The 26949-nt window shown below is 41.0% G+C and overlaps 1 protein-coding gene across 1 annotated transcript in view; it reads left to right on the forward strand.

Moving 5' to 3' along the window:
- LOC121274838 (cytoplasmic polyadenylation element-binding protein 2-like) overlaps window positions 1-26949 on the forward strand; it is a 137254-nt gene that overhangs the window by 74347 nt on the left and 35958 nt on the right. Inside the window, exons 5-6 of the mRNA XM_041182244.1 lie at window positions 16647-16670; window positions 24634-24858. Of these exons, the coding sequence (XP_041038178.1) occupies window positions 16647-16670; window positions 24634-24858 (249 nt within the window). The remainder of the gene's footprint in view (window positions 1-16646; window positions 16671-24633; window positions 24859-26949) is intronic.

Below are 26949 nucleotides of genomic sequence, written 5' to 3' on the forward strand. Positions count from 1 at the left end.
TGGTTAGACTCTTATTAGAGATAATCATTAACCAGTATTTCCGTGCTGTGAATATTTCTTGGCAATTATCAGCCCAAACCTGAATGGGGACACGGACTGTTTCATTGCCTGAGCAATGGTGAATAGATTTCAATACTGTGCAATCATCAGCAAACATTCCTACTTCTGACCTTACAATGGAGGCAAGGTCATTGATAAAGCAGTTGAAGATGGCTGGGCCTGGACGCTGCACTAAAGAACCCCTGCATTGATGTCCTGGGACCTAGATGATCGGCCTCCAATAATCACAAGCCAAATCCTTTGTGCTTGGTATGATTCCATCAGAGGGAGAGATTTTCCCCTGACCTCCATTGACTACAGTGTTATTGGAGTGCCTTGTTCTTTGATGTCAACAGTAATCACACAAGAAGGCGGCCATTAGGCCCATTGTGTCTGCACCAGCTCTCCAAATGAGCATTATGACTAAGTGCCATTCTCCTGTCTTTTCCCTGTAACCCTGTGCATTGTTTCTATTTAGATAATCATCTGATGCCCTCTTGAATGCCTCGATTGAACCTGCCTTCACCACACTTCCAGGCAGTGCATTCTAGACCTGAACCACTCGCTGTGTGAATAAGTTTTTTCTCACATCACATTTGCTTCCTTTGCAAATCACCTTAAATCTGTGCCTTCTCATTCTCGATCCTTTAACGAGGGGGAACAGTTTCTCCCTGTCTACTCTGTCTAGCCCCCTCATGATTTTGAACACCTCTATCAAATCTCCTCTTAGCTATCTCCTCTCCAAGGAGAACAGTCCCAGCTTCTCCAATCTACCTTCATAACTGAAGTTTCACATCCCTGGAACCATTCTTGTAAACCTCTTCTGCATTCTGTCCAATGTATTCACATCCTTCCTAAAGTGTGGCTCCCAGAACTGTGCACTCCATCAGAAGTCAGTCTAGTGCTTATATGAGTTCAGCATAACCTCCTTACTCTTCTAATCTATGCCCCTATTAATAAAGCCTAGGATACTGTATGCTTTATGCACACCAAGATCTAAATTATTAATGTACACCAGGAAAAGCAAAGATCCCAACACCGACCCTGGAGAACTCCACTCCAAACCTTCCTCCAGCCATGAAAAATATCCATTAACTATTTCTCGCTGTTTCCTATTACTCAGACAATTTTGTACCCACTTCGCTACTGTCCCTTTTATTCCATGAGCTATAACTTTTCTCTCAAGTCTGTTGTGCAGCACTATATCGAATACCTTTTGGAAGTCCACGTACACCACGTCAACAGCATTACCCTCATCAACCCTCTCTGTTACCTCATCAAAAAACTCAAGATAGTTAAACATTATTTTCCCTTAAGAAATCCATGCTGGCTTTTCCTAATCAACCCACATTTTTCCATGTGACTATCCCAAATAATTGTTTCTCTGAGCTTCCCCACCACCAAAGTTAAACTGACTGGTCATTGATTGCTGGGCTTATCCTTACAACCTTTTTGAACAAGGGTGTAATGTTTGCAATCCTCCAGTCCTCTGGCACCTCCCCTGAGTCTAGGGAAGACTAAAAGATTATAGCCAGTGCCCCTGCAATTTCCACTCTCACTCCCTTCAATATCCTTAGGTGCATCTCATTTTGGTCCCAGTGCCTTGTCAACCTTAAAGTAGTGACAGTTTATCCAATGCCATCTCCTCATCAATTTTGAACCTTGTAGCAACAGAGTTTCCTCCTCACCATGACCTGGGTAGCATCTGCTTTCTTGGTAAAGACAGATGCAAAGTATTCAATTAATGCTCAGCCACTCCCCCTATCTCTGTTTGTAAATCCCCTTTTTGTCCCTAATTGGCCCTACTCCTCCTTTTACCACCCTTTTACTATTTATGTGCTGATTCCCATTTTATATTGGCTGCCAGTCTTTTCTCATAATCCCTCTTTACTTATTTGCTTCTTCATCTCTCCTCTGAACCTTCGATATTCAGCTTGGTGCTCAATTGTATTTTCTATCTGACACCTGTCATAAGCACACTTTTTTCTTTATCTTAATTTCTATTTCCTTTTTCATCCAGGGAGCTCTGGATTTATTTGCCCTATCTTTCCTTTTTAAGGGAATATACCTTGACTGTGCCGGAACCATTTCTTCTTTGAGGGTAGCCCATTGTTCAGCTACAATATTTCCTGCCAACTTTTGGTTCCAGTCTATCCGGCCCAGCTCTGTTCTTGACCAGTTGAAGTCGGCTCTCCTTAGTTAAATATCCTTACTCTAGATTGTCCATTGTCCTTTTCTACTATCATCCTATACCTTATGATAGAATAATCACTGTCTCCAAAATGTTCCCCCACTGACACTTGATCTATTTGGCCCACTTCATTTCCAAGAACCAGGTTTAGCAGTGCCTCCATTCTTGTTGGACTGAATACATACTTCTGTTTAAAAAAAATTCTCCTGAACACATTCTAGGAACTCTTGCCCCACCCTGCCCTTTACACTACCACTATCCTTTGGGACATCCCTTTTCTCCAGCACTGCAGAGTTCTCCTTAGCCAATACAGCCACCCTGTATCCAGTGCCTTCAGCCATTTGTGGAATTCATGGGATCCGGAGTCAATGCTGAGCACTCATGAAATAATAGAATCATAGAATTGTTGCAGCACAGAAAGAGGCCATTCAACTTGCTATGCCTGTGCTGGCCCTCTGAAGGAGCAATTCACCTAATGTCACTCCTCTGCATTTTCTCCATAGCCTGCAAATATTTCCTTTTCAAATAAGGATCCAATTCCCTTTTGAAAGCCTCAATTGACCCTGCCTTCACTACATCTGAGTCAGTGCATTCCAGATCCTTACCACTTGCAGCATGAAAAAGTTTTTCCTTGTGTTACTATTACTAATACCAACTTGTTTCCAGATGTATTTAATTAATTGAAGTCAAAATCACAAATTGCACCATGGGGGTGGTTGGGGATGGTGGTATTTGAACTCTTCTCAAAATTCTTAGTCCAGGCCTCTATGTTACTAGTCCAGTGACATAACCATGATGCTGTCATAAACATGATAAAATATTGATGCTTGCTCTGTGCAAAGATGACATTATTATGTGCAATTATTCTCAATGGCACGGTTCCTCTTCTGAGTAAGTCACCAGTACACCCGTTTTCATTAGACAGGGGAAGGCCTGCCTCAAGACATGTTCATTGTCCTTGCTGTGAGTGTATGTGCATATATATAAGCTACTTTTCTATTTGGACAACAGAACAAGGATTCAGTGATTGAAATGAGAGGTCACCAAATGGAATGGGCAGAGAAGTAACAGCATTAAAGTTATAAACCGAAGGAGGCAGCTCCAACAGCTTTCTCCTGTTGAGTGAGGGTTTTAACATACATTACTGATCCATGATACTGCACGTATTATGGTAGATCTTACGATATCCCTTCCTGATCCAGCATCAATGTGTGTAATTTTGTAAATACTAGTTTTGTGCTGCATATCTGAAATATTGTTGGGTTAACTTACCTCAGTGCCATAAGATGTACCAACAGCGCATGTTTTTAGAAAGCTTAAATTTGTGGAAAATTGCAGTAGTTATCGGCTGCCCCTCAAATCGAGAATGAAATCTAGTCAGGGACGTGAGCCTTGGGTCTTCACGGGATTGAACAGATGGATTCTTGACCCACAGATCTTTGGGTACATGGAGCAGAATGTCCCACAAGATAGCAGAACCCGGAGTGCAGGATTTGCTTCCTTTTCTTTCCTCCCCTGCCACTACTCTCTTATCGGTAAGACATGTGACTTGATGGACAAGTTGTCACCATTTTGAAAGATTGGTCGCAGGTTCCTCAGTACTTTACGGCAGTGATAACAACTGCTCTGTCACTAGGACTTCTGATGCCTTGCAGAGGTCTTTGTTGTCAAATACTTGCTGCCACAGTTTGTAGAAGGCTGAACTGGTGCAGCTGATCTGTTGTTGGATCTCCTCATCAATGGTGGCCTTTTGAGAGAAGTGACTGCCAACTTATGGGAAGTGCTCAACATACTCCAGAGTGCCTCCTTCAACATACATTGGAAGTGGTATATTTGGATGAACAGGTGTAGGTTGATGTGAGTTTTCATTTTGGAAACATTCAAGGATAGCCAAGTTTCTTGTTTGCAGAATTGGAGAGACCAAGAGTGGCTTGCATCTCGTGCAGAGTAGGCAATGACACTGCAGTCACCTGCAAACTGGGGATCGTGTATGTCTATGGTGGTCAGTTTGGTTTTGGCACACAGATGACTGAGGAGGAGGAATTTCTTCAGTCAGAGGGTGACGAATCTTTGGAATTTTCTCCCCCAGAGGGCCATGGAGGCTCAGTTGTTGAGTGTGTTCAAGACTGAGATCGATAGATTTCTACACTTTAAAAACATCAAGGGACACGGGGGATAGTGCAGGAACATGGTGTTGAAGTGGAAGGTCAGTCTTGATCTCATTGAATGGAGGAGTGGGCTCGAAGGGCAGAATGGCTTACTCCTCCTGTTGCTCATGTTCCTAATCGCCACACTGTTCAATGCCCATTTCACTGATCTCTACACAAAAGTCATTCTCGATGTCCTTTATGACTGCAGCCATGTCACGTTATACCTGCTCATCTTTTTTGACCTCCCCGATGGTGTTGGATTTTGCCAGTAACTCCTCAACAGTTTCCCACCTGTGATCCACAACCTGCTTGTCATTGCATAGGCACTGTTGCCTAAACGCATTGAGACAGCATGATATTTTTGGGAAGAGAAAAATCAGCAACCGGTACATATATTTATAGAGAGGATCTATTATTTAAAAAAAAATATATTGATTAAATAGGTGAAAAACTTAATTTTAAGTTCTTAAAATCACAGTTTCTGATCAAAATTTCAGTTTGTTTGCATCATGCTAGCAGTGTGTTGCTATCTGATAATCAAAAGGGAAAAAAAACAGCATACTTTTACAACTATCATGTGTCATTAAATGATATGAAGCTCCATAGAGTTATTTATGACACACAAGGAGGCCATTTGGCCTATTGACTCCATGCCCACTCCTAGCGGAGCAAAACTTTCATTTGACTAAAAGACTATTTTCATTTTGAAAAGAATGTACCATGCAGAAACAGCCCATTTGGCCCAAGCAGTTCATCTCCAGCTTCCTCTCATTCTTCCTCATTTAATTCTTTAAAAAAACGTCCATTTCCTTCCCCCTTGTGCTTAGCTAGCCTCCTGTTAAAGGTATCCATGCTATTTGTCACAGCCACTACTTGTGATACTGGGTTCCACATTCTCACCATTCTCTGGGTTTGAATTTCCTTTTTGATTTCTTAGTGACTATCATTCATTTATGGCCTCTGGTTTTGCTCTTCTCCATAAGTAGCAATATTTTCCCTGACTACTGTAGCAAAACCTTTCATAATTTTGAAGGTCTCTATTAGGTCACCTCTTGCCCTTTTCTTCAAGCGAAAAGGGCCCCATTGTGTTCATCCGTTCCTGATAGATATGACCTTGATTTCTGATATTATCTTTGTAAATCCTTATTGCATCCTCTCCAGCACCTCTGTATCATTCTTTAATAGTATGGTGACCTGAACTGTATGCAGTGTTCCAAGTATGGTCTAACCAAGCTTTGATACAAGCTTAGCATAACTTATCTACTTTTGAACTCTGTCCAACCCTAATGCTTTTGTTATGCCTTTATTAACCTGCATCACTATTTTTAGTGATGTTTGAGCATTTATAACCCCCAATCCCCTTGCTCCTCTACCCAACATAGATTCTTGTTTTCCAAGTAATATGTGGCTTTATTTTTCTCACCATGGAATCATGGTACAGGAGGACGACTTTCAATCCATTCACCTCCTGCTGGCTTTCTGCTAAGAAAGTAATGTGTTGAAATTCATTTGCCAATTATTTGTCCTGTATATTGCAAGTATATTGTCACATTGTAATTTGTTGCAGTCATCCTCAGTACAGTATTGACTAGCCTCCCCAACCCTCGCTCACCCACCCCAATTTTGTCAGTTTCAAATTTATGCATTCTGTATTTGATTCTCAAGTCAAATCATAATATAAATTGTGAACAATACTGACCAACCTTGCACCTGTTTTAAGGAATAGTATGTATTATTAATATTCTGCTAGTTAGATTTAACTGTTGACCTAAAAATTAGCTAAAGGACTGTACTCACCTTTATTAGTTTATCATGTGATTCTGTATTCATTGACACTAACTATGGCATACACGTTTGTGTGTTCCCTTCTGAAAACTCTGCACTTTTATTCCAGCATTTCATATTAAAAATGATCAAAACATTTCCTTCTAAATGTGCTATTTTTACAGAGGAAATAAATGTATGCATTGTAATTTGTCACAAGTGTATAAGCTAACAGGTTAGAAACTTGCAACTTATAAAACATTTCTTAAACTATCTTTAAAGATTCATGACTCTAAATTCATTCCTTAGTGAAGTTTTGACAAAGATAGAAATTTAGTGCATTCAGAAACAAATGGGTGATTCAGTTTTTCCATTGCCTGAAATGGTTTCATTGCTCGATACAAGTCTCCAACCCCTTTGTCCCTGCACCCTTATTCCTGTGATTCTGGCCTCTTGAACATCCCTCCTTGAGCATGCCTTTCCCCCAACAATGGGAGCCATGTCCTCAGCTGCTTAGGTTCCACACATTGGAATTCTCTCCCTCAACTGCTTTATTTCTGTACAAGCCCACTTCTTTAAAACCTCCTTTAAAATTCAGTTCATCAGCCAAGTGTTTGGTCACCCCAGCTAAATATCTCGTCCTTTGACTCAGTATCCTTTTTTTCTACCATGAAGCACCTACACTGAAAGTGCTATCAAACTTCTAGTTATTATACCTCCTTTAAAAAAATTAGAACCATAATCCGGTATCCATTTGAAGATTTAATAACCTACACCATAAATACCATTATTATGTTCATACCATACGATGGTTTTGTAGTTTATCAGATTGAGCATAGGTAAAGAAAACAGTTGCTGTCTTGTCCATTTTAGTGTATAATAAATTGTAGTAATTGATTTTGTCAAGAGCAGGCCCAATTACCGTCCTGGTAATTCATCCCATGACTGAATTCTTGAATGTTCAAGTGTTTGTGTGTGGGGTGGCTGAATAGAATCTTATTTCACACAGTCCCCATCTATAATACAGAAAACTTTTTTGCCTAGTTCTTTTCCCCTTATATGTTGTCACTAGGTGTATTTAACATTTGGTACCAATACCTCATGGATGGAAAAAAAAATTAAGCCTTTTATGCAGTCTTGTACACCTCCTGAGTGAAGACCTGAATTCATCATCTCAAGTTGCTGCCCCTAGTCCAATATTAGTGATCAGCTCATCAGGACTTCATGGGTAGAATTTTTTGCTTGTGTGCCTGACCTGCTCGAGCATGAAATAGCATGTGATGACATCGGGCTCGCGTTCCTCCTGCCCCCACCCCAGCAGCATTGAGCATTTCAGCGTGCCTTTCACGCTGGCTGGCCGTTAATTGGCCAGCCAGCATGAAATCGTGGTCGAGGGCCGATCGTGAGCAGTGGCCTGTTTCCCGGCTGCTTCCTGGCCTGCCGACCACACCCGTACACTGATCTCAAAACCCTGCCCCATGTCTTATATCACTTAAAGCACTCTCTTCACACTCGGCCCAACTTTGGAAATAATCTATAATTGTGGCAGTTGGTGTTTTTTTGTAGTTCTAATGAAGGTGACTTGAAAATGCCTTGCTATATTTTTTAATACAGAGAACAAAATGGAATTCATGCTAGAATGATTAATTTTTATGACTTTTCTGAATAAGTATTCTTTCTTTCTGCTCGCTTTCTGCTGATAATATGTTAATTCTTTGGTAAAATGGCAAAGTGAGCCAAGCAGCATCCACTGTGCTTCCACTTGGCTTTCCCAACAAAATTCTGAATCCTCGAACACTTCACTAAAAGCTGGCCAGATATAGAATGAAATTCCCGCTCCAGACATTGCAAGAACATTATCACAAAGCAAAACCCCTCAATTTTGCATTGTAGTTTTGTAAGCATTGCAGAACTGCAATTCATTCTGCATTCTGGATGTTCTGTACCAAGATGTTTGGGATCATTCTACATGTGAGCTCATATCTTCATTGACACTAAGCCTGGAATAACCATTGCCTGCAATTTTCATCTGTATTTTATTGATTTCTTTCCAAAAGTTACAAGTGTATCAACAAAAATTGAAATTTACATAACATCATTTAAGGTTAACAAGAAACAAAAAATGGATACTGAGCCAGTGGAGATGTAGGAGGGCATGACCAGAAACTTGATCAAGGAGATATGTTTTGAGGGTCTTAAAAGAAGAAATTGTTGAGGCTAAAAGATTTTGGAAGGGACTTCCAGAGCATTGAGCTTAGCATCTGAAATACAGCCACTAAGGTGGGGACAAGGTAAACGGGGATGCACAAGAAGTCAGTCAGATAATGTAGCATTTGATGTGAGAAGCTAAGAGATGAGGAGAGGTGAGGCCATTGGGGGGAGGGTGCATTTAAGGACTGGTTTTACATTTAGACTGGTAGCCAATGAGATGACCAAAGTCAGAAGTGATGGGCAAGGCAATTTTGTGTGGAGTTTTTACAGGCAAGGGGAGGTGGGTCTACTTGTGTACAGGGAGTTAAACCCCCTCAGTGATTATGGATTGGGATCCCAACATCCTCCACCCTCTTCTGGGTTTCATCTGGGTAGGATCAAAGGTGAGCAGGAAACCCTCATGCAGCTGTTGACTAAGGCACTTAAATATTTTAATAAACAATTAAGTTCCGTTATAACCATGAATTCTGGATTCAACAGGCAAGTGACCTATTTCCTAGCTAAATAAGACTCAATAGTGTCACCGAGGTGAGTGCACAGCAAGAAGTGCTTCAGTGAAACTGACAGGCTGGGAAGCTTTGATCAGTGAAACTGAAGAGCTCCAGCCACTGCCAAATAAAAGGCTACTGCTCACAGGAAAACCCTTTGAGAGTAGTTTCGGTGCTTGATTCGAACTTTTTGGAAATCCCTAGCCTTCAGCTGCACTTCCATGCAGTCAGCATTACTACAGTCTGGGAACAGCTAATGCAGCTCTGCCTTGCACCTCTGAGGGAGAGCAAGAGGAAAGCAGCAGCAGAAGCAACACCAGTAATACCACCACTTGCTTTCTCCCCAGCCATATGCCACTTCACAGTACAGTGTTTACTGTTCAGACAGGGATGTGAGGTTCTGAGAGATATGAATGAGTGCAGCTGCAAGGAGTTTTGTTCTGAGGATTGCTATGCAGGAGAATGCTGAGAAAGTCAGAGTATGGAGACTTGGCACCTGAAAGTATTATTCCACTCACTTTTCCTGCTTTCTTGAGGTCCTGGATCCTCTTGGTGCACTGCCTCCAAGTTGGGGGGACCATACTTGTGCTGCTGACTTCCTGAGCCATTTTCATCAAGCCTGCTTGGCTGGAGAGGTTACCGTTTTCCTCTAACTTTGTGTCGTGAGAATCTGCTTTTTGACGACATGATTTCTGATCTTTCCAATGGCTGGATTTTAAACTGGAACCCTATAGAGACAATTGTCTTTTTTTTTAAAGAAACAGTTCAGACAGGCCAAGCTGCTACAAAGTTGGAATGAAGAAAGATGATCAACACCCTGGGGACTGTGAAAGACCCCATCTCTTGACTATTCACACAAGACTTTGCAAATGTTTTTGAGATGAGACATCAAAATTCAATTACCTGTTCTGAAACAATAACTGCAGCAGACATGAACTAATCAAGCCCCTCTGGAATGTACAACAAGCAGGTATTGCAAGGGTACCCTGTCAAGCAGGAGAGGGGACAAAATGAAAGGACAATACTATAATGAAACAGGTTGTTGGAGCCATGTGCCTTCTCCCTCTCTGGAAATACTGCACCCAGTTTGTAAAGTGACCACACTGAGAAGGAAATGACTGTGAACTGAGATCTCTTAAAACGGGGAAATCTGCTCTGTATGACTGCCTCCAGGAGAACAGCTAACCTAAACGGCCGCAACATTGAAACATTGCATTGGGACCAGTCAAAGAACAGCTAACTCTATACTCCATTGTTTTTCTTTCATGGGCTGTAAAATCCTTAGATCTATCCTCTTAGTCTGCCATCTGTACTTGTGCGTGCATGGGTCCAGACAAACGTGTGTGACCATATGAATGGTGTTGCGTTTTTCTTTTTTTAGCTCCGGAATAGTTTGATAAATTTATCTCGTTCCTATTTAATCTGTGAAAACCTGTCTGAGTATTTCTCCACAACCTCGACACGTAAATAGGAAGAGTTACAAAATTGGCAAAGCACATCCCTTTAAATTCTAACAAAAGAAAAGCAAACTCTGTTACAGTCAAGTGAGGAATGGGAGAATAGGAGATTCATTTTGCTCCTCACCTGGTTGTAAAACGTGGGAAAGATTACCTTATTGCAGCCCTTCAGGTGCTGTAGCAGGATTGCCAGGTAAGACCCAGGGAGCAGCTTTCCCATTCCTGTCTTTGCTGCAGCCTCTCAAATCCATGTGCGGGTGAGCATTGTAACCCACTTCGGGTCCCTTTAATTAGAAACCCTTCCTTTGATAGAATGAGTACATTATCCTATCCTCCCTGATTTGCTAGGGATGTTGCCTCAGTTAAAGAGCCATTGAAAAATCTGCTGAAGAGTCCAAAGAGTTCCTGACATGTTAATGGTCCCACCATTTCAACAGGGCTGTTATTAAAATTTCCAGGCTTTGCGTGGGTAGGAATACGGACGATGGAGGTTTCAGTAAGCTGAAATTTACAGAAGGTGGAGGATGGGAAGTCAGTTGAGAGAGCAATGAAATATTTGAACCTGGGTATGATAAAAGGCATGAATGAAGAGGCCTGACTCTTAAGTTCCCCCAGGGTAGAAATGAATGTAGGCGGGCATTGAAAATTGTGGTGCCTCTGGCGTGTCGGTTTCCTGCCGCTGTTCCCAACACTAGTGAGTTTCATCAGGATCGATGAAGGCTAGCCCCAAGAGCCCATCCAATTCACAAATTAATCCAACTAAGTTGGTTAAAGAGCTCATTGAGATCCCGTCGCAGATCAGCTTGAGACTTTGGTGGGACTGCACACTGGGTCAGGAGCAGGCTGATACATGAAGCAACAACCACAGGGAGTCAGTCATGGCCAAACCAACAAATTAGGTGGGCTGCATGGAAGGGAGAAGGGCTGAGAGGGGCACTCGGCCATTGACACACAGTGCTATTGGGTAGGCACAGGTTGTGGGGAGTGTTATGATCTCAAGGGATACCATACCTTCTAAAAAGAAAAATAAATTTGAACGCCGAGTTATTAACTGAAAGAATCAGGCCGCGAGATTTCACACTTTAATCAAAAACTTTTACTGAACAAGAATTAAATAAAGCAAGACAAAAACAGAATTACCTGGAAAAACTCAGCAGGTCTGGCAGCATCGGCGGAGAAGAAAAGAGTTGACGTTTCGAGTCCTCATGACCCTTCGACAGCTGAGTTTTTCCAGGTAATTCTGTTTTTGTTTTGGATTTCCAGCATCCGCAGTTTTTTGTTTTTATCTAAGGGTTTACGAATTATTGTTAAGTAAGTGGTACTTGCTTTATTTAAAAACAAAAAAACTGCGGACGCTGGAAATCCAAAACAAAAACAGAATTACCTGGAAAAACTCAGCTGTGGAAGGGTCATGAGGACTCGAAACGTCAACTCTTTTCGTCTCCGCCGATGCTGCCAGACCTGCTGAGTTTTTCCAGGTAATTCTGTTTTTGATTCATAAACCCTTGTTATTTAAACCCGGAATCTCAATAGATCACCTCCCAATTTGTTTTTAATCCCATCGATGAGTTCCCCTATACATTACAGGATCTTGAGGGTTCCTTCACTCTCTTGCCGAGTTCAAACCAAGGTGTGCCACACATCTTAGGAATTCACTTTGACTCTCCTCAGTTTCCCAGTCTGGCATTTAGACTTCCAGAGCCCTCTCCTCTCTGCAAGGCTTCCACCACCGATCCCATACACTATCTTTACCAGGAAGATCTGACCATTATAATTCCTCAGGAATTTGGATTTCTTATTCCGACCATGGGCCTCACTCGCAATTCCTGCTTAGTGAGTCCAGATCAGGAATGCCACAGTTTCCTAATTGCCTCTCTGCTCCTTGTCCTGGCTGCTGGTAGATACAGTCTTAGAGTCACAGGGCAAAATTCCCCCCCATTGAGGGGGGAGTGCGCCCCCCCCGATCGGTGCCTCCAATTGGGGGGGCGCGCTGCCATTTTTCATGGGTGGGTTAATTAAGGCCCGCCCACCGTGACGTCCGCACTGAAGCACTGTGCAATCCCTGAGCGGGCGGGGGATGACAAATGAGTAAGTGCGCGAAGGAGCGCTTTGATCTCCTGAGATTAAGTGCTGCCTCAGGGAGATCAGTTCCCAAAGGGAAAAAGTTATTCTTTGAAAATTTCAGTAACCATCCATGTCCCCTTATGTGACAATGTCACATGAGTTGGGGCATGGACATAACTTTAAGTAAAAGTTGATGTTAATTTTTTAATTCAGTCATGAAACCTCATCCCGCCTGTGGATGAGGTTTCATGCTTTTTCAGGTGGCCTTCAGCGCTCCCGACCTGCCCACCGACCTTAAGGTTGGATGGGCGGGTCCACTAATTGCTTTAATTGCTTTTTGAATGGCCTCAATAGGCCGTTGACAGGTTAGCGAGCACACAGCTGACTCGGCTGCATCCCTGCTGACCTGAAAACGCAAATGACGCGGGATGACGTTGGGTGTTCCTCCCGACATCATTCCGCGTCATTTTACGTGTTGGCAAGTGGGCCCCGCTCGCCTACAGGAAAACTCTTGCCGTAGAGTCATAGAGGTCTACAGCACGGAAAAAGGTCCTTTGGCCCATTGAGTCTGTGCCGGTCAAACAAGTACCTAGTTAGTTTAATCCCATTTTCCAGCAATAGGCCCATAGCCTTGTATGCCATGGCATCACAAGTGCACATCCAAATACTTCTTAAATGTTATGAGGGTTTCTGCCTCTACCACCCTTTCAGGCAGTGAGTTCCAGATTCCCGCCACCCACCGGGTGAAAAAATTCTTCCTCACATCGCCCCTAACCTTAAATCTATGCCCCCTGGTTATTAATCCCTCCACCAAGGCAAAAAGTTCCTTCCTGTCTACCCTATCTATGCCCTTCATAATTTTATACACCTCAATAATGTTCCCCCTGAATCTCATCTGCTCCAGGGAAAATAGCCCCAGTCTATCTAATCTCTCCTCATAATTAAAACTCTCCAGCCCAGGCAACAACCTGGCAAATCTCCTCTGCACTCTGTCTAGTGCAATCACACCCTTCCTATAATGCGGATTCCAGAACTGCACACAATACTCTAGCTCCTCAGTCTTCCAAGCTGACAAACTGTTTCTGAAAGAAAAACACAGCGATAAACCCCATTGTTCTTTGCAACCTATCCCTTTGGCAATGTGGCATACCTGGGATGTCCTAGATGGTGGTTTAAATTAATTATCTACCATTTTCCAAACCTGTTCTTTGATCTGAAAAGTCTATGGATACTTTAAGAACATCCCTTGTTTATTAGTTGCCTTTCAACCTTTCTTTGATCTGGGGAATTACATGAGTTATCCATACCCTTATGAAGGCAACTGTAGACATCTTATCTCTGTTAAAACTCAAAGGGGCTACCCATTGTTCAGTGTTTTCGCACTTCCTACTCTGACCTAACTGAATCAACAAAGACCACCCTTTGAATTTCAATCACTTCCCAAACCAGGTGCTTTCCCTGATCATTTAAAGATTCAACTTCCAAAACTGAAAGTTATATTCCTAAAACGTTTGAATCATGAAATTATACATTTATAAAGAAGAGTGTGAACTACACTTGGGGGGGGTGGGGAAGGGAGGAGAGGACTTGGCCAGACAACCTCAATGTCAGTTTCCTGACCCCAGAAGGAAAATCGGGATCATGGTAGTGGCATTAGCTGAGCTGAATCAGGGCAGAGGAGGACAGTGTTAGACATGGAAGTTGGCAGTCTTTGTCGTGAAGAGGCTATGGGGTTGAAAATACAGCTTGATTTAAATCAGATGTTCAAGTTGCTAACCACCTTGTTCACACAGAAGTAGTGGCCACAGAGGGGAAAGCCCCTTGTGGTGGGGAGATTGGCCTTTCCAAAGTAAATTGCAGCTCATCCCAGACTGGCTCTCAGATAAGTAGCCTGGCAAACAGACATTGGAAGGATCAAAAGAGGTGATGGAGAGGTAGACCTGGCTGTCATTAGCTTACACATGCAAGCTGTGGATGTAATTTCCATGGGTTAACAGGTAGATTGGAGGAGGCAGGGGATGAAGTTCATGTCAAAGCTCTTACAGAAAGGTGTAACATCAGTTTGATCAACCCATTCAGTGATGACCCATGAAGACTAATCTGCCTTGCAATTGGTAAAGTTTCATCACCTACCATTGTGGTAGATCTTGTGTTTGAGATGCTGAACAGAAGACATTTGAGACCTCCAGGAAACAATAACTTCAAAGCAAACCATATTGTAAAAAGTTTCTGATACAACTTCTAAAATAAAGTTTGAAAATGTTCAGCAATAATACAAAATACTTAGAAGAAATAGCAAAGTTAAATTTGTATAGATCCTCATCATGACGCCAGTTAGAAACTCCAAAATGAGAGTGGTGTTCAGACATTGCACCCCAAACCTGTGACTTTTTTCTCTCTTCTTGAGGCCTTCTGCCTCACTATCTCTCATATAAAGACGGAAAATGCGGGAAAAATTCAGCAGATCTGGCACTATCTGTGGGAAAAGACAGAGTTAGCGTTTTGAGTCCGTATGACTCTTCAGAGCTTATGATTATGCTTGGCAAAGTACTGCAGGAATTTACCATTGCCTTCTGCAATATGACTGACGAGGAAACTCTCCCACCCCTGCTACCTGCCATCAGGTGTCTTAGAAAGATTTACAGGTTGATAATCTACCTGTTTGGCCACATTATGAATGAATGTTCTGTGGCCATCACGTCCTGAAGTGGAACTTGAACCCGGAGCCTCTGGTCTAGAGGTAGGGACGCTGTCACTGCTCTATAAAACCCCCTAGTAGTCTTATCAGTGGTTTATAAAATGTCCACGTAGATGTTAATTCTGTTTTCCTTGACAATTATTGATTTAGTTCAGTTAGTTTTATTGCCCGTTGCTGTACCTGATTCACCAAAAGATGCATTTTCTACATTGTTTGTGTTTTAGGCATCAGTTATACATTGCTACAATCTTTTTTAGTCAATTTACAAATGTTAAGTCACTCTTCATCTCTGTACACTCTACTGCATGTTTCACATGTATTTTTGTATACTTCATAATCTATTTGCACAAATGTACTTTTTTGAAAATGCCATTGGATAAAGTACTTTTGTTTATTATGCAACATGTTGAGTACATTTTGGAATCCCAGTTTGAACAGTGACCCTTCCAGGTTATTTGTGTAGTCTGAGCAGATGTCAAAAGCTAGTAAACTGCCCTAGCCCAAAGAGCCTAATCAAATTTTCAAGCATGTGTCATACAGTAGAATGAATACAATGAAATGAATTCCATTTTCTCCAATAGAGTCATTTTGTGGGCATAACTCCAGTTTACTTATCCGCTCAAATTTTACCCATCTTTTATTCAAAAAATTATGAATGTCATTTCTCATTGCTTTTTAACCAGAATTTGGTAATCACCTGATAATAGTAGTCAACTTCATGGCGACCCAGCGACCTCAGATACTTAAGTTTCAACATGTTAAATATTTGTTTGGTAAAAAATGATTGTTCCAACCTTTTTATATCTTGGTGTTTCTTATATTAAAAAAAAAACAGATGGAGATCATTAGTGGTTTTAAGAGCAACTAGGAAAAAAATTAATAGGCTTGTTAAAATAGTACAGTACAACTAAACCTTTAAATGTTTGGCAGTCTACCAAATTCAAGTAGGTAAGGAACCAGTCATAATTGTCATCTTCATAATTATATGAAGTATTCTTCTTGCCTTCCTTCTTCCAGAAGCATTCTATATGTGGAGAATTGACCTTCTTTCTGTTTTCAAGGCTACTCTTTGTGCTCCTATGATAATTATGCTGATTTTGGATGCCTATAAGCCATTCTACTTATCAGAGAAATTTGTGCCCTATAAAAGTCATATTTGCCAAGTAACTCTGAAACGCGCAGTGCCTGTGACAGTTACAAATACATGTGTATATGTTTAATACTTGTTCTATAGTGGTGCATACTGAAATCTTTAATTGTAAAATAATAATTCTTAAATAATGTAGAGTTTGATCTAAAGATTTGGTTCATGTAAATACATTTTGATAAGTCACCGCGATTTCTTTTGTCATTTGTATGAAGGCTATTTTTGAGCTTGTGACTGCTGCTCTTAAAAATTCAGAGACTTGTAGTTATATAGCTGAATGAAATTCAGTTTTTGTGTACATAAAAGGATGCAGACTCATAAAGCCATTTCAGTAGTTCTGTTGAAAATATTTTGATTTTAACCTGCTTACCTTACATTTTGTAAACTTTTAAGTGCACACTGACAAATCCTGTTTATCCTTCTTTGTTTGCATGCAGCAAGAAGTTATGGGAGAAGACGAGGTAAACATTTGGCTTTTAGTGCTGGCTTGTATCTAAATAAATCAATGTGATTTGATGACTGATCTGTAGTTACTTGTTTTTGTCGATTAATGATTGAATCATGGATTGGTTACTGATTTCTCATTAGATCTGCATGCTGTGTAGAAAATAACTGCATGATCATAAAGCTGGACTTGATGCTTCAAAAAAGTAGTTAATACTTGTGGATTATGAAATGCTAACTTTATGCAGTTCTCCAAAAATGTTGGAATTCTGCATATTATACTAAAGGTTACACAATCACCTGAACATGGTGTAAAACAGCATTCCAATCTATCCAGCTGTCCAGTTGAATTTGCACACCTTTTGGTTAAGTAAAGCAATGAATTTTTCTACATGGGATATTCTTTCCAGTGTTTCTTTTTAAAATTCAATTTCTCTGAAGGCCCCTATTGGCTATACTGCTATAGCTCCTGCTCTAGAAAGTATGGGACAGCTTAGGCCACAGTCATCTGCATGGCTACTGTCAACAACTGTTGTTCAGAGCAAGACTGTGCCCTGTTTCTCATGCCTCCAAGATTGAATGTCATACAAATGGAATTGCTGGTCTGGTTGAAAACTAGTGAAGATCTTAGAATTTGAAACAGCAGCTAAATGGTTGTTCAAACTGTCTCGTAACAGGGTGAGGCGGTAGCATAGTGGTAACATCATTGGGCTAGTAATCTCGAGGTCCAAGTTTATAGTCTGGGGACACGGGTTCAAACTCCACCATCGAAGCTGGTGGAACTTAAATTCAATGAATAAATCTAGAATTAAAAGCTAGCCTCAGTAATAGTGACCATGATTGTACATCATTGATTGTTGTAAAAATTCCCTTTAGAGAAGGAAATCTGCTGGTATTAACTGGTCTGGCCTCCATGTGACCTAGTAATCTGCCACATAGTCAAAAAGAAATGAAACCAGACAGACAACCTGACATTGACCTAGGCATACCCAGCCCTGTTGACCCTGCAAAGTCCTCCTTGTTAACATCTGGGGTCTTGTACCAAAATTGGGAGACCTGTCTCACAGCATTAAGTTAAACATGGGCAAGGAAACCACTTGCTGATTACCACCTATCGTCTCCCGTCAGCTGATAAATCAGTACTTTTCTATGTTGAACATCAATTGGATGAACACTGAGGGTGGTAAGGGCACAGAATGTACTCTGGGAGGGGGACTTCAATGCCCATCACCAAGATTGGTTTGGTTGCACCACTACTGGCCTAGTCCTGAAGGACATAGCTGCTAGACTGGGTCTGCAGCAGATGGTGAGGGAACCAACAAGAGGGGAAAACCTACTTGACCTCATTCTCACTAATCTCCCTGTCACAGATGCACCTGTGTATCTGTTCTTGACAGTGTTGGGAGTAGTGACCACCGCACAGTCCGTGTGGAAATAAGGTCAGATCTTCACATTAAGGATACCCTCCATTGTGTTGTGTGGCACTACCATGGTGCCAAACGAGATAGATTTGAACTCAAACCTGGGCACCCATGAAGCACTGTATGCCACCAACAGCAGCAGAATTGTGTTCAACCACAATCTGTAACCTTATGGCTGGCATATCCCCTACTCTACCATACCATCAATCTGGGGATCAACCCTAGTTCAATGAAGAGTGTAGAAAGGCAAGCCAGGAACAGAAGCAGGCATACCTAAAAATGAGGCGTCAACGTGGTGAAGCTACAGCACAAGACTACTTGCATGTCAAACAGCTGAAGCAGCATGTGATAGGCAGAGCTAAGCTAAGCGATCCACAACCAACGGGTCAGTTCTAGACTCTGCAGCCCTGCCACATTTAGTCACGAATAGTGGTAGACAATTAAGAAAAGCTAACCAGAGGAGGGGGTTCCACAAATATCCTCATCCTTAATAATGGGAGAGCCCAGCTCATCAGTGCAAAAGACAAGACTTCAGTCAGAAGTGCTGAGTGGATGATCCATCTCTGCCTCCACCTGAGGTCATGAGCATCATAGATACTAGTCGTCAGCAATTGAATTCGCTCCACATGATAGCAAGAAACTGCAGAAGGCACTGGATTCTGCAAATGCTACGTGTCCTGACAATATTCTGGCAATCGTACTGAAGACGCGTGTTCCAGAGCTAGCTGCACCCCTAGCCAAGCTGTTCCAGTACAGCTATACACTGGCAATGTGGAAAATTGCCCAGGTTTGTCCTGTCAACAAAATCAGGACAAATCTAACCCAGCCAATTATCACCCCATCAGTCTACATGTGCATTATTTTGAGTTGGTAATTAGCAGAGATAAGTGTTTTTAGCTTCTCTCAAAGTGAATAAGCCACTTCAGGAGTGTAAAAGCAAAATACTGTGGATGCTGGAAATCTGGAATCAAAACAGAAAATGCTGGAAAAACTCAGCAGGTCTGGCAGCTTCTGTGGAGAGAGAAGGAGTTAATGTTTCAAGTCTGTATGACTCTTCTTCAGATCCTCAAAAGGAGTGTAACATGTTTTTAATGGAAAATAATGATAGAAGCAGGGCAGGTTTGGTTTTGGATGTATTTTCATTGTTTAAAACTCCCTCTGCTTTCCTGCTTTAGCCTGTAGTGTAATGATTAATGCAGGCTTTCTGTCCAGTTTTACTTATCTCCATGGTTTTACTGTCAAGTCCAGATTTTGTTTTTTTTTATTCATTCATGTGTTGTGGGTTTGTTCCCCATCCCTAATTGCCCTTGAGAAGGTGGTGGTGAGCCACTGCCTTGAATCTAGTGCAGGTATACCCACTGCTGTTTTAGGAGAGGGCGTTCCAGGATTTTGACCAAGCCACAGTGAACTCACTACAATATAGTTCCAAGTCAGGATGGTGAGTGACTTGGATGGGGAATTTGCAGGTGGTGGTGTTCTCATGAATCTCTTTGTCCTTCTAAGTGGCAATGTTCGCAGGTTTGGAAGGTACTGTCGAAGGAGGCTTGGTGAGTTGCTGCAGTGCACTTGTACATGGTACACACTGCTACCACTCTGCGTTAGTAGAAGAAGTGGATGTTTAAGGTGGTGAATGATGTGGTATAACTTTGCAGAATTTAGTACAGTTGTGTGACCTTAAATTTACAAGGCTATGAAAACTGAGCAAGATTCTGTACAAAGCATTCTCAATACTCATAAATTGATATTTACTTTGCAAACACAAGTTAAATGAAGCAGAATTAAACACAGAAAATGCTGGAAATACTCAGCAGGACAGACAATGTCTGTGGCGAGAGACAGAGTTAGCATTTCCGGTTGAAAGTGTTGAACTCGGAGTTAAACTTTTAAAGCTTTCCTAATTCGACATCGAGTTCAAAAATTTCAGTTCATAAACCATTGCCCCTCTTTTGTTTCCTTCCTTGTTTTATTACCATCCTCCCCTTTTACGTTTAACCTCTCATGCCCTCCATCCTATCATAGACCTTCCCTTTTGTTCTGTCCTCCTCTTCCCGTTTTCTCAGTCTCGCAGTTTAAAAAAATGTGTCATGTGAACGCACCTCATCAAGCAAGGTGTAACACAGTTGGAAACTGACCACATAAATTGTACTGGGGAGAAGTGACAAAAGCGGAAGGAGAGAGCTGAACCCTGGCTCAGGAACCCACCTACCCTTCCTTGGGGCAACCCTTGTCCTCTCTGTCCAAAGACCTATGGCTCCAGGATTGACGTGCCGAGTTACCTGAGGGGAGGCAAATCATGAAGCCTGACACACTTCATCCTTGTTTCTAGGAACTGATGACACCACAGACTTGTTTAAAATCGGTTATATCTGTAGCTTTTTCCAACTCTGATGAAAGATCATTGATCTAAAACATAACTCAGCTTAAACATTTGGATACAATATTCTGCAGTTTCATTCATGCAGTAAATTGAATGATCTGTTACCTGATGGTGATGTTACATGTATATGCTACAGGTTAAATGTGTATATGTATCAGATGATGAGAATATGTGGTGGAGATGTACAGTAAATTTCAGATTCTGGTGTGCCATTGTGATGACTACAGGCATGTATGGATTTGTCCCCTCTTCTCCTTTTGCTTCTGTGTTTAGTCATTCCATCACCTCTTTTGAAAATATTTTATGCTCAGACTTTTACAGCTGTGAAAGACGTTTAATTATAGTTCTCCTCTGATGTGCTTTTATTTCTGATGTGATAAGTCCTGTAAATAGTACAAATTACATTCCAGGGAAATAGGGCAGTGATTTAACCAACTTGTAGTTTAAACTCAGCTGGAGCCACTTCATTATTAGAGAAGCAGCACTTCGTATCTAGGTTTGACAGCATTGTGACTTGAGCCAACATGTTGTAAACATGAGGCCATCTTTCATATATGCCTTCTTACTTTCAGGCAACTAGATGCCAATGGTATTATGCTATTAATTTCATTACTAATCATCCCATGTGTCTACAATAATGAACTCTTAGCTGTGATCTGAAACAGATGAATGAACTATACTGGCACCTATTTAACATGAGCAGACTATTTGGATTTATTTGCCTGTTACTGAGTTTATCTTAAAGAATGGCTCTTTATAGTGTTTGCAGAATATTTGGAGCTTTCTTTTGTTTAGATGTAAAATGTTCAGATTGCCATGGATTACTTTGGTGATGATGAAAATGGCAATCTCCATCCCAAATATTTGACCAAAAGTAAATTTGGTCCATGGTAGTACAAAATGCTTCAGATTCTGTGCCTTTTAAGGTGTTGTTAATCAATGACTAGTTTATATAACAGCCCAATGAAAAGTAGATTTATAATGTTGCAAATATAAATTGAATTGGCCTGTGTCTCGTGGTGTACACAGTGGGAGAAATACAGATCTTTATGTTGAATCATTTGTGATGAAATGCCCATTATTAAATGCAAAATGGCCATGCGCATCTTATTCTCTGGTCTATCAAACAAATGGCACCCAGCAATTTTTATATATGAGATTACATATTGTTTTCAAATCTCTGCCAAAGTTTTGAATGCAGGGTTGAAATTAAAAGGTTTATTTAGTAGTCACATGGGAGTACAGAACTTGAGTATTGCTTAAAAAAAAAGAGACATGCTGTCAAAGCTTTTCGTCTTGCGCTCACCAGGATAGATTCACAAGAATACCAAATCTCAAAGGGAACAACAATTTATACTGCATGAGAATAGGGTGCTGATTTGTTGGCAAGTGAACTCTGATTGGTAGAGGCATTGTCATGGAGAATGCACCAGGGAACAGTTAACTGCCAATCTTCTGTTTAAATTCAAACCAGGCAGGACAACTCTGGTCGAGGCACTGCAATGGGGAGTGAGCCAGAGAATGGCTACCCCCCAAACTTTTGTTTAGTTGACAAAGACGCAATGCATGGATATGTTTTTGCTGTTTGCAAAAGGTAGGGCCCTACGTGTGAATATACATAGCTTCTAGTATGCGTAAGTGAGCCACACTGTAAGCCCGACTGGTATCTTAAACTTGGTTGTCAGTGCAATTCTTAGCAGAATCAGGATTGTTTAGCAAATGTTGTCCAGTCACAGAATCACATTTGAATTTTGGACACTAAGTTCTGAGTTTTGCAAGCATGGGCTGGTTGGGTACGGTCAGTACTTTGCCTGTTGCAAGCAGCCAAAGAGACATGCAGATTTATGTGATCCTCCAGTCATTGGGACTTGGCTTCACACTGGCACTGAAATTCATACATCACATTACTCATTTGTGTGCTAGGCAGAGCGTTTTTATGACTTGACAGCAGCATTCTGTTCTGTGTATCAACTTGTGTTGCTTTGCATAGTAACAGCCTGAAACTGTTAACTTTACTTGTTGCTCAAATTTTTGAGACACCTTATCCTTCCAGGTATTCTGAGGTAAACTGGACCAAAAGTGATGGCCTTAGGCCCATTCATGAATTTGCGCAATATATAAAGCCCAATGATCTGATCAGGATAGCCGTAATTCCGCAGGATGGCTTTGATGCACCATATTTTGGCATCATACTTGCATGGTGAGCAAATGGCTTGGGCCCTATTTGCAAGGTTGCCAATGAGGCCAATTTTATAGCGTGTAGAACTGTAGGAATCCCAACGCGTATATTGACCGATGAAAGTGGGCTTGCAGTAGACAGTAATAGAAAACCCATTCGCAAATTTCTCAACTAGCACGTTGAGGAAAGGGAGCTCATTTGACTGTTCCATTTCAAAGGTGAATTTGAGTACAGGATGGAGCCCATTTATGGTGTGTAAGGAAATTCCTACATGCAGCTACAGTTTTAAATATAGCAAATGTATTAACTACATATCGGAAATATAAAGGGGTAGGAGGTTAGGAGTCATTCCACAGAAGATGTTTCTCTTGGAAACCAATGAAGATGTTGGCAATAGCTGGGCCTAGTGGGGAATCCATGGCAACACCATCTACTTGGGCATATATGGTGTTAAAATGGAACTCAAACGTGCAAATTGTTGAGTTCATAAGTTCAGTGAATACAGATTCAGACAATGGCAGCATGTCTAGATCGTCCTGATGTAGTGACATGGTGCAAATGTCTATGACTCCCTTGAGCAATGCATTAGTGAATAGGTTAGCAATGTCGAACGAGCACATGGTCACAGCATTTATATTGATATACAAGTCCTGTACGGTCTTGGCAAAGGTGAAGGAGTCCCTCGCCGTGTATGTGGAAAGCTTGCTCAGAACTGGTTGTCATGCCTCGCTGAACCATTTGGCCAATTCATGTTGTGCAGAACCAGACAGGGGTAAAGGGATTTCACTTTTGTGTGTCCTCGACAGCCCATACATACGTGGATGCAGTGAGCCATGAGGACGAATCCTATCATATATACCAACAGGCAACTCTTTACTCTTATGCAAGTCCAACAAGTGTTTTTGTAACTTCTTTCGAACAGGGCTGAGCATTCATACTTAGTGGCAGGTCCACTGGATGTGAGTTTGGACCCGTCAATAAGAACGGTGTGCATTTTATCGATATAATCATACTAGTTATGGATAGCTACTCCTACTCCAGTCCCTTTGTCAGGCTTACAGAAATATACCTGAGTTGACCTTGAGCTTCACAACAGTACCAGACATTCGCACAATATGCGTGCACTAGATCATCTAGGCGTGTTTTCAAGGACTTTGCATCTTATTGAATGATGATTTGTGGCGCGATAGCTGGGAATAGAGAAATTCAAACTCAGTAAATACGTCTTCCTGTTTCATGTGGGATGAAGGCACAACAAAACTGAAGCCATGCACGAGAACAAACTCCTCGCTACGCGTTTGGCAGCATCATTAATTGCATTGCCAAACCGCTTCTGCTTAAGTGAGTTTACAGTGTGGGCATGTTTCAAACGGTATTGTTTATGGTAGGGTCATCTATTGAGGCGGCACAAACAGATCAAATCAAAAAATGAAAGAAATTACATAAACAAAATGAACTACCAAGCATGCTGTAGGGCACGGTGTAATTTAGTGACCCTACTACCAGTCTTTTCAATTTCATCCTTCAGAGGCCACTTGCCAACAAATCAGCACCCTTTTCTCGTGCAATATAAATTATTGTTCCCTTTGAGATTTAGTATTCTTGCGAATCTGTCCTGATGCGTGCATGTTTCTTTTTTTTTCAGCAATACTGAGGTTTAATAAAGTTGGATATTGTAAACCACGTGCACATATTTCATTCCTGATAATAATCCTCCATCATTGAAGCTTGTAGGAAAGTTTTAGCATCAGTTTTCCATACACCTATCTGTGAAGTGCCTAGGGATGATTTTTGTAACCTCTAGTGATATATAAATACAACAATTTGTTGTAAACCAATTGCCATCTTTTGTTCTGCTAATTAAACTTTACATTTGACTTAATTTTGCATTAAAAAAAGTTTCGTACAAATACATTATGCTAATTAAATAATTTCAAGGCCTTAATCCTTGTGTGATGCAGCTGAGCCCTTCTTGAAATTTTGATTTATGGTCACTTTTGCAGGCCGCTCCTCATTGTTCCCCATAGAAGATGGTTTTCTTGATGATGGACATGGTGATCAGACTGTCCCTGGGATTCTGAATTCTGTTAATTGCTGCTCATCTCACCAGAATGGGGAACGAATTGAACGATACTCACGTAAAGTATTTGTTGGTGGCCTTCCCCCAGATATCGATGAAGGTAATGTCAGTTGTGAAATAGCTCAGAGTTGTTTTTCCTTCCTGTACAGTATTTATTTGTCAAATATTGTTTATTAAGCATATCCATATAGATTAAATAATGCCACTTTCATCTTTCACCTACTTTGGCTCAAATATTTTAACCAAATTATTCCAGCTTCTAATATTAATCCTATCACCCCACTACTAGGAATCAAAATTTTGGATTATTTAAATTTAACACTCAACATATATTATTTGCAAAAAATTAACCTGCATTTTGCCAATAATTCACACTTCATTTGTTTTTTGGGATTGTAGTTGATTATTTTAGGACTGGGACAAGGTTCATACAATATTAAAAACATTTAATTACTCTCCATGCTTTGCTTTATAATTCAATTGTAATTGAATTAGGGACTATATCATCCTTGATTCATCATGAAATCATCATATTTGTAACACAACTTAAAAACACAGTGGCTAGATGTGTTAATGGAATTAGGTCATATCCTGATCAGAACTGATTGTGCAGACTCGAGGGCTAAGTAACTACTTACCTAAGTTCATAACTGATGATCTATGTTTTGTGCTATTTAATTATAAAGTAGCACAGTTTTGATACCTGTGCAAAAGACACCGTGGCATACGAGTTGAGATCTTAGCGTTGCTGTGTTGGTGAGTTGGCAAGTGGAAAAGAAGGAAAACCTGGTATAAATTTACCCTGGACCACTTTGTGTATGTTTTAACAACTAATGTTGATCATATTGGACTTGTTCTGGAACAAGTATACATCTATGTCATCTTATCTGGGAAAGGTATGTAGAATTAGAATACATGGACAGATGTGACTTGCCACTAAGGATTTCAATTTGAAGTCAACCTTAAGGAAGCTTACAGGTCGAAAGAAATTTGTGGAATACCTTTAAGTTCATATACCATGGTAGTCAGACAGCACATACTCACCAATAACTTGCTCATCAGTGCTCATTTTGCTATCCACCAGGACCACTCGGCTCTAAGACCTCGTTACAGCCTTTGCCCAAATATGAATAAAAGAGCTGAATTCCAGAGTTGAGATGAAGCAGCATTTTTCAAATTGTAGTATTAAGGAGCCCAAATAAAATTGAAGTCAATGGCAGCTTGAGTGGGGCGAGGACTCTCCACTGGCTGGAGTCATACCAAGCACAAAGGATGGTTGTTGTGAGGCCAGTCATCTTAGCCCCCAAAATCATAGAAATTTTGAAACATAGAAGATTTATGGCACACGAGGAGGGCATTTGGCCCATCATTTTTAAACTGGCTGAAAAGGAACCATCCAGCTTAATCTCACCATCCAGCTCTTGGTCTGTAACCCTGTAGGTTATGGCTCTTCAAGTACATGTCCAAGTATTTTTAAATATAATGAGAGTTTCTGCCCCAGAGAGGTCAAGGACAGACTTTATTTGGCTAGAGCTAAGGAACAAAACAGGTGCAATTACATGGCTCTGTGTAATCCATAGACTGCCAACTAGTGAGAGAGATGTAGAGGAACAAATTTGCAAGGAAATTGCAGACAGGTGCAAGAATTATAAAGTAGTTATAATGGAGAACTTTAATTATCCAAATGTAGACTGGGATAGTAATTTTGTAAAGGACAGAGGGGAGTAAAAATTCCTGAAGTACGTTCAGGAGAATTTTCTACAGCAGTGTACTTTCAGCCCAACAAGGAAAGAGTCGTTGCTTTTCCTGTTTCTTTGGACTGAGGTGGGCCTAGTGGATCAAGTATTAGTAAGAGAGATTTATGGGACAGTAATCATTGTATCATAAGAATTAGGTTGACAGCGGAAAAGGAGTAATCTAGAGTAAGAATAATTAACTGAGGGGAAGAAATAACTTCAATGAGTTAAGAACAAACATGGCCCAGATAAATTGAAATTCAAGATTAGCAGGCAAAGCTATAACAGAACAATGGGCTGTCTGTAAAGATAGAGGTCAAGTACAATCAAGATATATTCCCATGAATGGGAAAGATGGGGAAAATAAATCCTGGGTGATGAAAGAGATAGAAATTAAGATGAAGCAGAAAAGTGTGCTGATGACAGATGTCGAGTTAAGAAAAAAGCAGTTGAGAACCAGACTAAATAAAAAGGGGAATTGAATAAGTAAATAAGGGAAGCAA

Source organism: Carcharodon carcharias, chromosome 1, assembly GCF_017639515.1.
Source record: "Carcharodon carcharias isolate sCarCar2 chromosome 1, sCarCar2.pri, whole genome shotgun sequence".
NCBI lineage: Eukaryota > Metazoa > Chordata > Chondrichthyes > Lamniformes > Lamnidae > Carcharodon > Carcharodon carcharias.